Source organism: Lepisma saccharinum, chromosome 4 (assembly GCF_977018435.1).
Source record: "Lepisma saccharinum chromosome 4, izLepSacc3.1, whole genome shotgun sequence".
NCBI classification, from domain to species: domain Eukaryota; kingdom Metazoa; phylum Arthropoda; class Insecta; order Zygentoma; family Lepismatidae; genus Lepisma; species Lepisma saccharinum.
Window position 1 is genome coordinate 43,802,327 of NC_139232.1, and position 16,815 is coordinate 43,819,141.

A 16,815-nucleotide genomic window follows, 5' to 3' on the forward strand; every position below is an offset into this window, starting at 1 on the left:
CAAATGTGAATAATTTGATTGTAAAATACTCTAGTGTACAAAATTAAGAGAATAAACACCTGTTTGCAAAAATCTCCCAAAAACTGGAAAGTCTGAGTTCACCAAAGCATGTACCAACACTGTTGTCGACTATGGCATCGTATGCAAATGTGGAGGGGGCGCTGCAATAGTGGTAGGGAGAACAAGCGGTCGGGTGGTTTTCCGCACATACGTTGTTCAGACTTCATTTGTACACATCGGGGAGAAGCAGAGCGGTAGTGGTCAAATTCGGTACTGGTGGAGAAGCAGTACGGTAGAATGAGTACCCACAAATGTTTAGAGTACGGCATGAGATGGAGAATCATTGGGCGATTAAAGGCAGGATCTCAAATTCAGGTTCCACGCGAGTTCAATGTATGCGTAGTGTCATCCGCAATTTGTGAAAACAGTTTCAGGAGACCTGATCCATATCCCGACGGCAAGGGCATCCAAAAGCCACAACAGCCAATGAGGATCAGTATTTGGCACTCACCGCCAGACACCAGAGGATGGCAACAGCTGCACAGCTCACTTGTGAGCTCTTTTGTGCAACTGGGACCTCCGTTTCTAGTGTTACTGTTTCCCTAAGGCTCCATGAGCAAGGGCTGTATGCCAGATGGGCTGTAGTTTGTGTTCAGCTCACCCCTTTCCAGAGGAGAGTGCATCTGGCGTGGTGCAGGGAACATCAGCCGTAGAAGCAATGTCAGTGGGCCCACGTCCTCTTCACTGATGAGTCACAATTCAGCCTCGACATTGATTCGCGACGGACCTTGATCTGGGGAGAATCTGGGAAAGGGATCACTATGGCAGTGGTATGGGTCAGCTACATGTTGGATGTCCGCACACCACTCCATGTGTTTGACAGAGGCACGCTGACTGTGCAGAGGTATCAAGAGGAGATCTTAGAGCCCTATGTGCAACTTATCAGGGGTACAGTTGTCTCTCAGTTCATTTTCATGGGCGACAATGCCCGTCCACATAGGGCTCTCCTGTTTGCCGATTTTCTGGAAAGTGAATTTATTCGGCGGATGAATTGGCCAGCCTGATCTCCAGACCTGAACCCGATTGAACATGTCTAGGATGCACTTAGGAGGGTAATTGCAGGTCGCCAACGGCTTTCGAGGACCATCCATGAGATTCGAACTGATTTGGAGCAGGAGTAGATGCGGCTGCCACAGGCACTTCTCACCAATCTCGTGAACAGTATGCCAACTTGCTGTGCCACTTATGTGTAGTTGACCATATCCCCTATTAGCCTCACCTTCGGCGCCATCTTGCGACAACAGTGTTGGACATTCCTGCTCTCATCGGCATTACTCACATTCGTGTGTGGGTACGTTTCCTGTTGTATGGTGTATATTGCTGTAGGCTATTACTCTGTATCCACACCAAATTGCATTACTTTCTGTCCACTAGTTTTGAAGAAATTCGAAAACATGTGTTTATTCTCTTAATTTTGTACACCAGGGTATATTGGGACAAATCCTGAAATAACGGGAATATATGGATGCCCATTGCATGATCAGCATTCTACGTACTTCCAGTATCACCTATTGGTTTGGAAACAACAGAAATTTCCCTTGTGTAAATTTATTTTGTTGCATTGTGTAATATACATAGGCTGATTTTTTAGGAGCAGCAACTATGGTATAGCGACACCGTGCAATGTCATATATACCAAAGGTTAGTTACATGCGTACCCTCCCTCAGAGCAAATTAACTCACTCTTCCCACACCATGACCGTGAGCAGTGACAACAAGAACAAAGCAGTTGTCAGCGAGGGGTCACGAAGTGCAGTCGTTATGTTTACGAAGCACGAGCAGCTGAGCTGGTTAAAAATTGAATGTGCTAGAGGTCGAACAGCACAACTTGCCACCATGGACTGCAACAGACTTAATCCCTAAGATGAAGGAATCACTTCATGGGATTCACTTCCGAACAGTTTGAGACATTCTTCTGGCAGCAGATAGCTCTCTTCACACTATCAACAGATTATGCAGTGCCAACGGCTTTCATATCGTTGGCAACATGTTGTACGCAATGCTGGGGACTACATCGAAGGCCTGTAGAACTTAGAACCATGTATGTATGTTACTGTCTAGAAAATAAATAGTTGCAACCACTAAAAAATGAGCCCTTGTATGTGATGTAATGGTGAATAATTTGGTGAGAATTTTGTTTGTGAAATTGTCACAAATCCTGACATAATGGGAGAAAAATGGATGTCATTTCTGTGATCAGCATAAAAAAAACTTTTTTTTCCCCAAAATCTAGCAGTGTTATCATTTTATTTTTCTTTGTACAAAATGTGTGTTTCGGACAAAATAAGTTTGCTTTAAGTCCAATTTGTCCACAAAAAGGCTAATCAGGACTGGACCTAAAATAAAAAGCAGGACCTTAACCACTATGTGCCTCCACTGGGTACTGAATATAGTCCGCACGTTCATTATATCCCCATCGGCAACCCTTTGATAAAACTTAACACTGGAAACAATAGCCAACAATAGCCAAACCGCTCCCGATAAGCACGTGCACTCAGACGTTGTTGCCACATTTTCTTTACATTTCTTGTAGTTGCAAGGTGGAGCAGGCGGGTGCGTGAGCCTCTTGTTATTTTTGCGCCATAACCACGTGCGGGGTCGATTTTCTTAACAAGGTGCGTTGTGTTGTGTTATTTCTTTGTTGTGTTATGGTGCTCTGTTGTTGCTTTGTTATAGTGTTGTGCTTTTAGTTTTTATATTAGATTTTTGTTTTGTTATTAGCATGTGTAGACCTTGGGTTGTAAACCAGGTTCCTTTAGCAAACGTTGTTGCGCAGGAGAATGTAACTGACGAAAGTGACCCCCAGCCAAGTACTAGCAGCGGCAGTTCCAGAGTGCTGAGGAAAAGAAAGAAAATTCTGAACAAACAAGCTCAAGAATTTGTATGCAGTGTGCACGAATATGTCTCCAGGAATAATTCAGGAAGAGGACCAATATCGGAGACGACAAATATTTTGAAATTAGACAGGAAAACAGTGCGAAAGATCACAGAAAGAGGCCCAGTTACACCAAAGAAGCCTGGTAATAAAAAGAAAAAAATTCATAAAGTGGACGAGTTTGTTTGCGATTTTGTTAGGAGAGAGATTTACAATTTTTTTTCTAAAGGACGCGCACCAAGTGTCTGTGAATTATTAACCCAACTGAAACTAATATCAGACTTCCCTTACAAACAAACGACGCTTCGAGAGCTTCTGAAGAAACTTGGTTTTTCTTTTCGTCAGCTGAAGAAAAGAAATGCAATAATGGAGTCGACAAGAATTGTTGCTTGGAGGTATCGTTACCTTCACAAACTCAACAAGTTGAGATCAGAAGGCTGCCAGATTGTTTATTTAGATAAAACTTGGTGCGACACTCACGACGTCGTCAAAAGAGGGTGGGACGACGGTACTTGCAACTGTATTTTGAAGTCGCCGTCAGCACGAGGAAAACGCATCATGGTGCTCCATGCTGGGAGCAGTGAGAGGTGGGTCCCAAATTGTTTGTATCTTTCAGCTAAGAACATTGGAGATTGTAAAGCTGATAGTCACGACGAAATGACCGGACAAGGGTTTGAAAATTGGTTTACCAATAATCTGCTGCCTAATTTGCCAAGTGATAAGAAGTGTATCATAATTTGCGACAATGCAAGTTATCACTCGAGGCTGCTGGTGAAAATCCCAACTATGAAGACAAAACTGCAGGATATTATTTCCTTCATGGAGAGGCACGACGTTCCAGTACCGAAACCTGTTCCTATAAAAGCCCTTTTATTAGAAATAATTAAATCGGCAAACATTACTAAAAAGTACGTAGTGGATGAGGTTGCAGCCTCACGTGGACATGAAGTGTTGCGACTCCCTCCCTACCATTGCATGTTTAATCCCATAGAACTGGTGTGGGCCAAGTTAAAATCATACGTGAGGAAAAACAATGTATCTCCTACTCAGGGTGGCTACAAACAAGCAGAAATAAAATTCCCTGACTTTTCCAGGTTTTCCAGGACAAAATTTACATTTTTCCCTGACAATTACAAACTAAACAAAATCGATGTTTTTGCAAATGGAAATAATAAACTCACACAGATCCACATATGGTTTTGTTAAGTACCAATATTATCTTCTATGAAATTGACTCAATTTCTCTATTCTCTATGATTTGAATTTAAACCAGAAAATAGTGAATTTGGAAAATTATTACAATTCACAAGCTAGGGAAAGATTACGGAATTTTGTCATACGCAGTAAGTTTAAAATAAAATATTTTAAAGTTACGACTAAATTAGATAAGAGTGAAGAGTGATTGATTAAGAAATACATTTTGTAATTTATCAGTCTCCTTATACATTCTCGGTATTATATGTTGATATTTCCACTGAGGTTTGGAACCCTCTGCTTGTAAGAACCATGAGTGCGGAATCATTTTTGAATGCATAAAGCAACTTCTCTCTTCTCTGTAAAGCAAACAACTTAACTCTTGCATATAAGTGAAACAATTGAATCGAACAAAATAAAGTGTCATATTTCCTTACATTATCAATGGGATTCCTGCTTCAGTACAGTATATCCAAGTGAAGTACTGTGAAATTGACAACATGCAGTTATACCATTATTGCTGACGAAAATAGTATGTAGGTATTAGAAATTTAACGCAAGGATTTTATAGAATTTCATTGTATAGGTACCTGATTTAGCTAACCACACATTAAAACAGTAAACACTCTAATAATAAAAGCTTCTGAAAGTTCATATACGAGGGGCATCCTGAAAAAAGCTCCAATGGTGCCTATACGAAGCACTAGTGGTCAGAGATACACACACACACACATGCAAACAGGAAAAACTGGCATGTAACTGTAATCTGGTACAGTTGTAATGCAGTAGTTTTAGGACAGTTCTAGGTTAAAGATTGCAGCTCTCATACAGTCTCCCACCGACTGCGATGAAGGTGTAGCCTACATTGCACGCTCAGAATTTGGCACAGAGCCACCAGCAATCGTGTGAGGTGTGCAGACCGGACGTTGTGAGTGATAGTATGGTCAGACGATGGTGCAGACAATTCACGGAAGGCCAATCGAATGTGCACAACCCCATACAGCTGAGTACACACGGGCCCTTTGCATCACTTCAGGTGAGAGATCTTTGACCACTCCCTGTAGAGCCCTGGTCATGAATGTACAGACTTTCATCTCTTTGTTTAACTGAAGAGGTTTCTGGCAGGGCAAGGATTTGACAGCTACACTGCGGTAGAGATAGTTCCAGTCTTTGCTGTCAGACACATATACCATGGGCATACAAAATTTAGTGCCATGCTACGATAAATGCCAGAACAATGGTGGTGATTATGCCGAAAATTAGGTTAGGACTCACTGTTACTAATGCAATAAATTACAACTGATATTCTTGTTATATTTATGCCTAATCGGGAGGGACCTTTTTTAAAATTGGTTTATTTTCTTATTTTTTACTAAACGGTGTTATTTTTCCCAAAATTCACATTTTCATTTTAGCAAATTTTCTGGCAAATTTCTGAAATTATACCTTCATGGTGTTTTTAAACTACTGTTTCAAATTGTAACTCACATAACTTATGCCTCTTCGTGAGAGTTTGATATCTTGAAAGTTATTTTGGGAAAGTTATTTTCCATACCTCTTTCTTAATTTTAAGGTAAAGATTTTAGATAATGGAATTCTCGCCGTATATACTGAAGGGTGCATAATGACCATAAGTGACGACGCACCCAAAAAATTAAAATCAATCAATCTTACGTGACAGATACCGATATATTATGGCACCAAAAATTGGCATTATCTTTTTTTGACTTGTTAGTGTTACGTTCTTCAAAATTCGCGTTTTTGTTTTAGAACATTTATATGCCAAATATACCGAAACTTAATACTCCATTGTGGTTTTAAACTATTATTTTAAATTGTAGGTCACATGGTCTACGTATTTTTGTGACAGTTTGATATGTTGGAACAGATTTTTGAGGAAGTAAAAGTAAAGTGCTCCCCTGCACTTATCCATGAAGGTATATAGTAGGGGTGTGGAGTTAGAGCCCACACTTTCTTGATGACAGCTGAAAGTAGGGGTGATGTGATCAGCACCATGCTCCTGGCTACCTTTATCCCTTAAAGTTTCCTCAAGGTACCAGCTTCATATGATGCTGGATGGGCGCTGGAACAGTTTGAATAGGTGGAAAACATCCTGGTTCTCCCCCACAGGGGATCGACCCGGGTCTCTCGCATAGACTCTCTAATGACTGAGCTCCATTATTACTCGCTTGACAAATGCCGATGGTGCGCACTTAGCTTGGTAATTCAAAACATATCTCGTGTGACTAATACGAAGATGTGGCTCTCGTGTGACGGTAGATACACACTCGATCTCCTGTTAGAACCCTGCCACTTTGCTCTGTGATGCAAATGGTTTTGATAGAAGTTGAAAAAATCGTGGGAAATACATGATTTAATGTGGCTGTCGGAATTATTCCATGTACGTTTAACTCTATAGTTTACTCTTGAGTAAAATGTTGGAAAACTTGCATGTTCTATGTACACAAACATGGCCTAGAAAAGACAAGAATGTTGGATTTCATGGAATTTTTCGTTGTTTTAGGACATTTTTTAAAAGAAAATCGCTAAAAACACCAATAATTTGCATTTTATGCCAAATTCGTATTATTTCGATATTTTGAACAGGCGAAAAATTACCATTTTTCACGGTTTTGGCGTTTGCGAAAAATCAATGTCCCTACTAATTGGAAATTACTTTTTGGCCACCCCTCGTATAAATCAGTAGATGGAAAGTGAAAATTTAGCAGGGCTGGCAGAGAAAAGTCAATTCTTGAAGGAAGTGATTTCCTTTTATGATTGAATGATTTGAGTAAATATGATATTAAAATATTTACATATTTATTATTAGTATTTTATTTCATAATATTGGACATTAACCTTACTCAGTGAGAGATTAATGACCATCTCTCACGAGTTTAAACAGACAGGACAGGGAGTGCCTTTAATTTCATTGCAATACTAGTGTTGCAGTAAATTTGAGGTTGGGAGCATGCACTTACCAATTTTTATAACGTTCACCAATGCAGATTTATGTTTCACTTTTCGCGATATTATTCAATATATATCCCATTTGGTTGGATTCTTCTTGATATCTAAGAATAGTGCAATGTCATTGTGAACGTATGTTAACTTGTGCGAAACCAGTAATACGTCAGGATGATGAAAGAAAACCTTCGTAAGCACTGCTACATTAAATAAGGTGAAGTGAGCCAGAAGAGTAACAAAATTCGAGCAGCATATTTGCAGTCTAAAGCTCTTCTTGTTTATGCATGCGATTTTTATTGGATGTTGCAGTCCATACATTTTTCTGTCGCATGTTGTAGTGAGATACTTTGTCTGGTAGCGATATTCGACAAAAATAGTACGTATCAATGGAAGCTATTTGTTTCTATTGTCCTTTAGTTTGCCCAACAAAATGCCTTACTATGATGTCCGACAACTATCGGACGGCACCACACGCTCTTATCCCCTCCATCTGTTGACAAGTCGCCTTACTACTCTCATACGGACAAGAAAAAATGATAATTCAATGCATTTTCCAAGTAATATTTAGAGGCTTAACCTTTACTTCCCCAATGATACCATATGGTATAATCAGAGTAAGGTCGTACTGGTGCTGATTTCGAAATGAATGTGCATTTTGGACCTTCATACTCTTATGTTTGGGTGGAAACTCTGACACAGGTCTGGAGCAAGCCTGGAAAATTCATATTGATGACCAACCTTTCCCCCTTCTCCGCAACATATCCATGTCACATTTCCGAACAGAGTTTCACATTTTGGCTCATTACTCAACTTGTATAGCACCCAGGAACATGTTTCAATCTCTTTGAAATTCATTGAAATTCGGGGGTTGTGCCCCCAAACCCCCTTTCCTCGGTTCGGCGTTCTGAATTATACACGGTTGCATGCTATGATGTCTTAGCTGAAAAACAAAACTGATCCAAAGTAGATTGCTCCCATAGTGTCAGAGTTATAACAATTTTCCTCCAAAAATGCAAATTACCTATTTTTCGTAAAAATCACATTTTGGCTTATTATTCAACTTGTATGGTACCCAAGAACATGAAACATGTTTCATTCTCTTGAGAAATATCCATTCTTTGAAAAGAATACTAAAGTTCGCGGCTTCTCCCCAAAATAGCAGGAGAAGAGGGGGCAAACTCCACATTTTTGTTTTTTCATTGAAATTCTGTGGTCGCGCCCCCAAACCCCCCTTCCTTGGATCGGCATTCTGAATTGTACACGGTTGCATGCTATGATGTTTTAGATGAAAAACAAAACTTATCCGAAGTAGATTGCTCCCATAGTGCCAGAGTTATAACAATTTTCCTACAAAGAGTGTTCGTATTTAAAATTCCCGCCGAGAAGCCAGGACGAGAGAAATTTCTCTCTCTCTCTCTCTCTCTCTCCTCCTGCCATCACTGGTTGTGTTGCTCATAACAGGGGCCTAAAAGCTGAGGCCGAATCTTACGAACGAGATTTCCTGTTCCCGTGCAGAGTTCCATAACGATATCTTTAAATAAAAAAATTTAAAAAAAAGACAATGAAGACGAAATTCCCTGACATTTCCCTGACTTTTTTTGACACCTCAAATTCCCTGACTTTTCCCGGTTTTCCAGGTTTTCCAGGTCTGTCGCCACCCTGCTACTCTAAGTGCCAGTGTATGCCAGCTGTTGCGTGAAGGAACAGAGACAATTGATGCCCAGGTTTGGTTGTCCTGTATTCAACACACCAGAAAATACATTAACCACGACACGGATAGTAACCAGGAGAGATTCGTGATTCACGTGGGAGACAGCGATGACGATGAGTGAAGGTAAGTTAACTATATATGTATATTCTGAATAATATATTTTTCGTGTAGTAAATATGAAGATTTATAATATGCCTCTTTCCTATCTTTATTAATATTGTCCTTTTTAATCTTTATCTGTATTTCTTTTCTCTTTACATATTCTTTAATTTGTTTGTTTCTCTTTCTTTTTCTTTACCCTTTCTTTACCCTTTCCTTCAATTTGGCAACATCGCTTTCCTACTCCAGTTTCTTCAAGAGAAAACCGCCCGCTTGGGTGTTTCTTTTAACAAAGAGCACCGCTCCCTTTGTTAACTGCTGGGGATATAATGAACGCGCGGACTTTACATAATGCCTTGATTACAAGGTGACGACATTATCACTACACCCTTCAGACCAAATGAAAAGCATCACATAGCAAAATATAGGAAGCCATCACAAAATAACTTACCGTTTATCTGAATCAGCAGTCTTGGAACAAGTGATGTTTGACATCTTGGTAAATAATTAATTTGTTAAAAATCTTTGAATTTTTCTATTTCAACATTTGGCCTCTCTGTTTCTTAATGATTTATTTTAGTCAACTGAAATTAAAAAAGAAGAACTGGGTCATGGGGACACGATGTAAGCAAGAGCAACCAAATATCGCAGAGAACAGGACAATATTCATAAATATTTTAATTTACTTTACTGTTAGTACAAATGGATGTCCTAAGATAGAGATAAGAATGATGAAAATATGTACACCAACAAATTGAGAATTACTGCCAAATATCTTCAATCTACCTACACAGTGCAATAATTACTTCCACCTTGTTTCGTGAATTTTAAGTACATTTGCTAGCATATTTACATTTCCTAACTATGCCATTAATTGAACATGTGGTCAATTTAAAGCACAATATGATTTTTAACTGAAACCTTTATTAATGAATTAAATAATTAATTGTGGTAAATTTATTTTCCCTCCAGCAAACTAAAACTACTTTGAGGTTCCATTGTTGGTCACTATTGTCGCTTTTTTAGATGCTGACCTCTTACTCTTTCATGCAATGTGCACCCAAATGATGTGAATGGCATATACAAAAGAAACTTCAGGTTTATTTTATGTATAAAATAATAAAAATAAAGAAAACTACATTAGCACTTAACACCGCAGTGCATCCACTCCATTCATAAACATGATTACAAGCACAGGCAGTGTTGCGTTCACTGACATATAATCACAAATATTGTATTAATTTTTCAGCAACAATATATATTCTATTTTCTTATTTTACACACCACTGAATATTCGGATAAACATCTGCAATGATTGTTTTATATTTTTATAATAATTACAGTTGTTGTGTTCAGAAAATGAATGTTGTGTGGTCTGCACTACCGTGCCTGCAATTTCTCCATAATGCTATTACACACACAGGAAGCATGGCACTCATTGCAATATTTTACTTAAAAATTATTAATTTTCAGCAATACATGTATGATTATTTGGGTCATTCGATGTTAAATCAACCAGTGTATGAACCTTTGATGTCATGGATTTGGCTAAATTTTGGTATACATCTTTCATATCTGAGTTATTGAAATTTGAAATTGTGCAAAAACCACTCACACCTGAAACTTTAAATACAATTTGCAAGAGACTTGTTTCAACTACAAGGCTGGGCATAGTCTAATTTTAAAGCTTATGAAGAAAGCTTTCATTTCATATTCAACATGCTTGGTTTTTTGCGAAAAACAAATTTTGAAGTTTTTTTTTTTCAAAATTTTATTTTACAATTTCCAAAAAATGCAATTGTCAAAAATTTTCAAAAAAATTACACATATTGGTACATATCTACTGAAGGTTCAGTTAAAATTTCAAAGTGGTATCTCTTTGGTATCATAAATCTAAATACCCGCTACTTAGGATTGGGTTTTCAAAATTTGTAGAATAAAAACCAAAGAGTTACATAATAGCAGGAGTCAGTGGTACCCACACTGTATGTGTTTGTACCAATCATCAAAATGTTAAACTAACGACAGCTGGAGCTCACTTTAAAATAACTCTCCCAGGACATGAAAATCCATTAAAAACATCCCAAGTTTGTCTTTCAAAAATAATGTGTAGGGTAACACAACATAAGTGTTTTCTAGATGAGCATGATTACTGTTCCAGCATAATTGATTTCAAGGAAGCCTTGCTAACAAGCCTTGAGGAAGAGATGATTGAAAATATAACCTACAAGCAGTGGATATCAGTGGATCGCTGTTCTTTTGAGACAATTACCAGAGCTAGGAATTTTAGGTGCTGCACCTTAAATTTTTTTTGTGTGAAAACTGGTAAAAAAGTGACTCATCCCAAAAAGAAGCACATATTGAACTCTACTCATGATGTTTCGGTTGCACCTTTTTGCACCTTTTTCACTATCTCAGAACTGTTTCCACCTTTTTCACAATCTCAGAACCTTTTGCACCTTTCGCCCATTTTGCATCTTTATCATATTTTTTAATACAACTCGTGGCTGTTTAGCCCCACCCACATTCAAGGCACGACTACTTGGCAAGTGATTCTTGTTTACTGCACAACAATGAATCTGCTTTCTTCAGTTCTTGGACGTTAATGTAGTAAGCATGGACTTTAAACAGTGCCAACAATGACGCGTTACAATTGCTAGAAGTTGTGCTCTTTTTGTCCTATGCTGTATTGTTTACGAATTGTTGTAGGAAAGCTGTTTTGTTTTCATTTCCTTCTCCCGTCTCAGCGGGCAAGGTAACTGCAGTCGTGGTCGACTGATCGATGCATCGGATTTGCTTGTTCACCATGCTAAAACAAAGTAAATGTTGGAAAACTGCAGGACATTGTTAAACAGTTTAGCGGTGACGGCATTCAGAGTGATGGATCTGTTCTGAGGTGTGATGTGTGTGATATTTCTATTGCTGTTGATGACACCAACGCACTCGGGTTGTGCAGCATTTACAAAGTGGGAAGCATGTCAGGAATAAAGAACTACGAGATGATAAAGGTGGGAAGTGACAGCAATTCATTGGTGAGGCGCTTGCATCTTTGAGTTCCAGAAATACAAATGAATTTTTCAGTGAGACAGCAAGGACATTTATAGCATGTGGAATATCTCTTTCTAAACTTAACAATCCTGTCATGAAATCATATTTGCAAAAATATTCTGGGAAGTCAGTTCCAGATGAGAGCAACTTAAGGAAATCTTACCTTCAACCAGGGAGTCGTAACGTAACGAAATGGAACGGTATTTTCAATTACGGTTTCCGTTACGTTACAACCAGAAACGGAATAACTTTTTTCGTGAACAGAAACGTTACCTCAGGTATATGAACATTACGTTACAGGTGTGCATAACGGTACCGAACCATAACTGATCTCTAAAGGAGTAGGTCTTCACGTGACACTTTAACGTTACATCCATTGCCGGCAACCAGTAACGTTACAGGGTAAGAAAGAGGTTCGTCACGTATTGACTAGTAACTTTAGTGTGTGTGGAAAGTGATAGTAACGTTACAATTAACCAGTAACTTAATTGAGGTCACGGCTGTAAAAACGTTACACTCCTTTTTTCAAAGCAACAACGTTATTTATAGCTGGTATCATACAGACGTTCCGATGTGCAATACCGTGTCCGATGCCGTGTTCCGGAGAGAATAACATAGGTCTCTCGTATAATTGTGCTCGTTACTTTTGTAACGTTACAGTTCTTTTCCTCCACAAAAGTCTGTTTCGAAAAAGTGATACACATATCCGTTACGAATAGCAAATACCGTTATGGAAGGCGTTTTCGAAGAAGCTTCATAATTATGATCGGCAGCATACTAACATTACAGTGCTATGACCCCTCGAAAGTCACTAAGTTATAATACGTATTTTCGTTTTGGATGTCAGTGAAAAAATTAAATTGTAAAACAAAACGTTCGAAAACATCAGTAAACAAGATTCGGCGTGACTAAAGTTCTGGTTATTGGAATTTACTTATTAACTATGTATTTATCACAAATATATTTATTTTCTGCATACTTAATCGCTTTATGTGAATTTGTTCTAATTTGATTATTTATGCTAGATGAATTTTAACATGTACGTTCACTTTATACGATAGCAAAGCAAACGTTTGTTGAGGGAAAACGTTTATATCTATCTATATCTCTCTCTCTCTGTTTACATGTATTACATATTTTTTTTTAAAAAAATACAGTTGTTTGGCGATGAGAATGATTCGTGCTTAGACTAAGTTGCTGAAGGACGAAACATAAAGGACCAACCATGGTCGAGCCAAAAAATCAACCGTGCCACGCGTTCGTCCACCTAAGCGAGAGGCAAGCTTTCTCCTATCGGAAGACGAAAAATAATTGCTTGCTGCGCGACCTTGAGAAGGCGAACAGAACCGATAGCAGCAGCACCACGCAAAATCGGAAAATCTGAATCCTGAAACTTTGTACACGTGACCTTCGATCACGAAGCATCCGAGTAGACAACGCCTTGGGGCTATATGAAAGGCACTTTTGGCAAGTAGAAAATACGTAGAAACGAAATGTTAGACGTAATTGTTGTACGAAACAAACGACACCGCGTTTGTGCAACTGGTCTGTAGCCAGACAGGGCCATTGGACTCTCAAGAAGGCAAGAATTGTATGGGAAGTGATTCTCAAAACTAAGCGAATAAAAGGACAGTATATTTATCATTTACAAGGGCCCTCATCCGCTTACAATTTTGAAAATTACTTTCAGTAATTCTTGTCTTCTTGGACAGGAGGTGCATTAAACTTTTTGGTGTAGAAACAGACAGAACGCCCGCCTACCTACCACGTTTGAAAGAAGGGCATAGACAGACAAGAAAGTAATTTTCAAGAACGCAAGAACGGCAGTCGACATGGACATTGAGCAACGTGTGACTAAGAAATACAATCGGAACAAAGGACAAGATTATTCAAGAAACAGTAATTTTATAAAACTTCCTATCATTAACTCAGTTCATCCTTTTATCCTCTTTTGTTTGTTATACTTTTGTATTATTCATGTTTTATATCGCTTTTCTGCCACTTGTAGATAATCGCGACGATGAAGATGAATGATGATAATATTAAATCTATGAAGAGATGCTTACCAAAAAAAAAACCAGCCATGCCCAGATGTCTACTCGAACTTGAAATGTTTGGTACCGAGTGTATGAGTGGATCACTAAACGACTTCGGCCTTCGAGGCTACGGTTTCAGTTGCAACATGCAGTATAATTACGTTTCTACTACTCTGAATTGACCAAAGCATGTGGTATGTATCCTTCATTTTACTTAAAAAGCCCCCTTGATACATGAGATACTACAAATAATTTCAGGCATACCCTCGAACTCTGATTGCCTGGTATTTTTTTTTAACTAAGTAATGAAGTGACGTTTATATTCATATTAGGCCTACGACTATCTCGAACTAAAAACTCTTGTGAAATACTGTGTATATGTTATCCTTGTGAAGTGAGGAACTTCATATTTTGCTAACAAAATATGTATGAAAAATTATATTTGTAGCTACTACTTGAAGAATTCAAATTATTATTATGATGGAATTTCAACTTACGTATACTCTGCATATAATGTGTTATCGGAGAGGAGTTTTTGTCTCGCAGTCAATATATTTTTAGTTGAGGAACTCGAGAGTAAGTTGGAAATATATAATGACCCACGTTGTGGTGTGCTGTTCGATTAATCAGAATTGGAGTGAGAGAAATCTGTAGTTAACTTCATTCAACACGTCAATTTGTAACTGTGAATGCAAGTTTTCTTTGATTTAGCAGGAAATCAGTCTGCTATTGTTGTAAGTAATAAATGGAAATATATATATTTTCTGCTCGAGTAGGAATCCGCAGCCGTTATCCAATCAATCAGTTTCTGTGTGTGAAACTTCTGTCTAGGAAAGCTACATACAATTTGCTTTTAATAACAGCAGCTTCAAAATAACCTATCCATTCTTGTCTTGCAAGTAATGTTTGATTTGATTTGTTATATTTAACTTTGGTTTTCTGCCACTTTTGGCTAATCGCGAAGACGAGGATGGGTGATGCAATGACAAAATTGATGAAAGGACATCACGAAGAAAATAATGAAAACAATACACAGGCTGGGATCTGAACTCGGGACCTGTGGTGTCGCATTGTTCATGAAATAAAAACATAACATGTATAGTGGCTCAAATTAGTAATCGAATATGTAGCATTTTGCTGCATTTCTTCCCAATATTTCGAAATTAACAACATGTACATAAATATAAACGATAGTGAAATATTTATAGGCATTTATTAAAGCTATATTCCCTGTTACATTTTTTTCTTTTTTAATTTTGGGTGCGTCAGCACTTAGGCTATTTTGCAACCGCCACGTTATACGGGGTCCAGCCCCTTACCATAACAAATAACGTAACTGTAATATCGAATAACTGAAATATTAAAATATTCTGACTTAGGTTAAAAGCTGAGGCTCTAAAGGGGCACTCAGCACACATGACAAAAAACAGAACACACAGAATTACACTGGCCATAGGGTCAGTCGCCAGAGCCTCGTTAGTCTGCAAAGAGCAGTCCAGGGTGTACTACGTGGAATGAAGTTGACGATTGGGTGTACTACGTGGAAGGTCACCCCTTACACCCCTGTTACGGTTTCAAATCTGAGAATAGTTATTTATGTTTTGGTGTGAAAGAAGAGATCACTTTAATATTCAGACAAATCGTGAAAGCCTTCTGTTTCTGTTAAGCTACGTTTCCATTCAGACAAGTTCCAGACTCATGACGTGCAACATGTGCCGGCGCATGTTGCGCGTCATTTAGTGTACTCTTACTGCTTCCAATTCAAAACTACTTCTTCAAAATACGTCCGCAACAACACTGGAGTGCAGGATCGCAGTGTAGCGTTGTGCAGTGCTTTAGAGTAGTCAGTGTTCCTTCTCTTGTATTGTAATAATTTGGTGGTGATTTAACTTGGGTAAAGATGAACAATAAAGCTATGGCGGGTTTGTTGGTTATGGCAGGCGCGTATCATGAATTTCTAAAAAAAGAGGCGAAAACAACCTAGATGGTGGATTAGAAGTTTTCTAGCAAAAAATTAACTCGTTGATGAGAGACTTACGTCTTCAAAGTGGATACGAAAACTTTGTAAGAATGACTGCAAGTGATTTTGCATTGTTATTAAATCTTGTTGGACCACAGATTGTAGTCGCGTCGTCTGTTTCTACTCTAGTTCGTATGCCCCAGGAACTTGCTGCAGGCTGTTTCCATTGTCCGCCGCGCACGTTGTGCGTCTTAATCGTTTGGGGCAATTTTGTCCCCGGCACTTGCGCCGCGGCATGTTGCAGACAGTTTCCATTTCAACAAATGCTTGGCACATGCAGCGTCGCATGCCGCGTGTCATGTTGCGCGGTAAAATTTGTGGTAATAGAAACGAGACTTTACATAGTTCTTTTATCGGTCAACTACAGTGCGGGGAAGAAACAATTCATGCTATTTCCTAACTACGTCTGTTACCAGTAGCTCCATTGCCCTTGACTGAAGTACGAGAAAAATGGGTAACAAAAACAAAAATACAACATTTGACGAACTGCAGCTATTTATTTTTACCTAACCAAAGGGTGCAGGTACAGGGAAATTAAAAATGTTAAGTACATGTAAGAGTACCGTGGGTGACGCAATAAAACAAAATGAAAAGGAAAATGAGGTAGATTCCGTATCTCAGAAAATTCAACCAAGAGAAATAGGAGAACGAAATGAACGAGCTTCAGTATGAAAAATAAAGACCCTTTCCTCACCCCCATCCCCTTCCCAAACCAAGGGCTCCGAAAGCAGCAGTGCAACTTGGAGCAGGCACTGGGACTGCTGTACGTTCAGTAGCGTTTGGTCCGAAAGCGAAATTCCTAGAA

At 38.6% G+C, this 16,815-nt stretch overlaps 1 protein-coding gene across 3 annotated transcripts in view; it reads right to left on the bottom strand.

Annotated features, from left to right (window-relative positions):
* Nucleotides 1-16,815, bottom strand: part of LOC145986431 (uncharacterized) — a 57,051-nt gene that overhangs the window by 19,954 nt on the left and 20,282 nt on the right. For all 3 annotated transcript variants that reach the window (XM_083120447.1, XM_083120446.1, XM_083120445.1), the window contains exon 2: nt 9,358-9,490. In XM_083120447.1, the coding sequence (XP_082976573.1) occupies nt 9,358-9,401 (44 nt within the window). In that variant the 5' untranslated portion in view covers nt 9,402-9,490. The remainder of the gene's footprint in view (nt 1-9,357; nt 9,491-16,815) is intronic.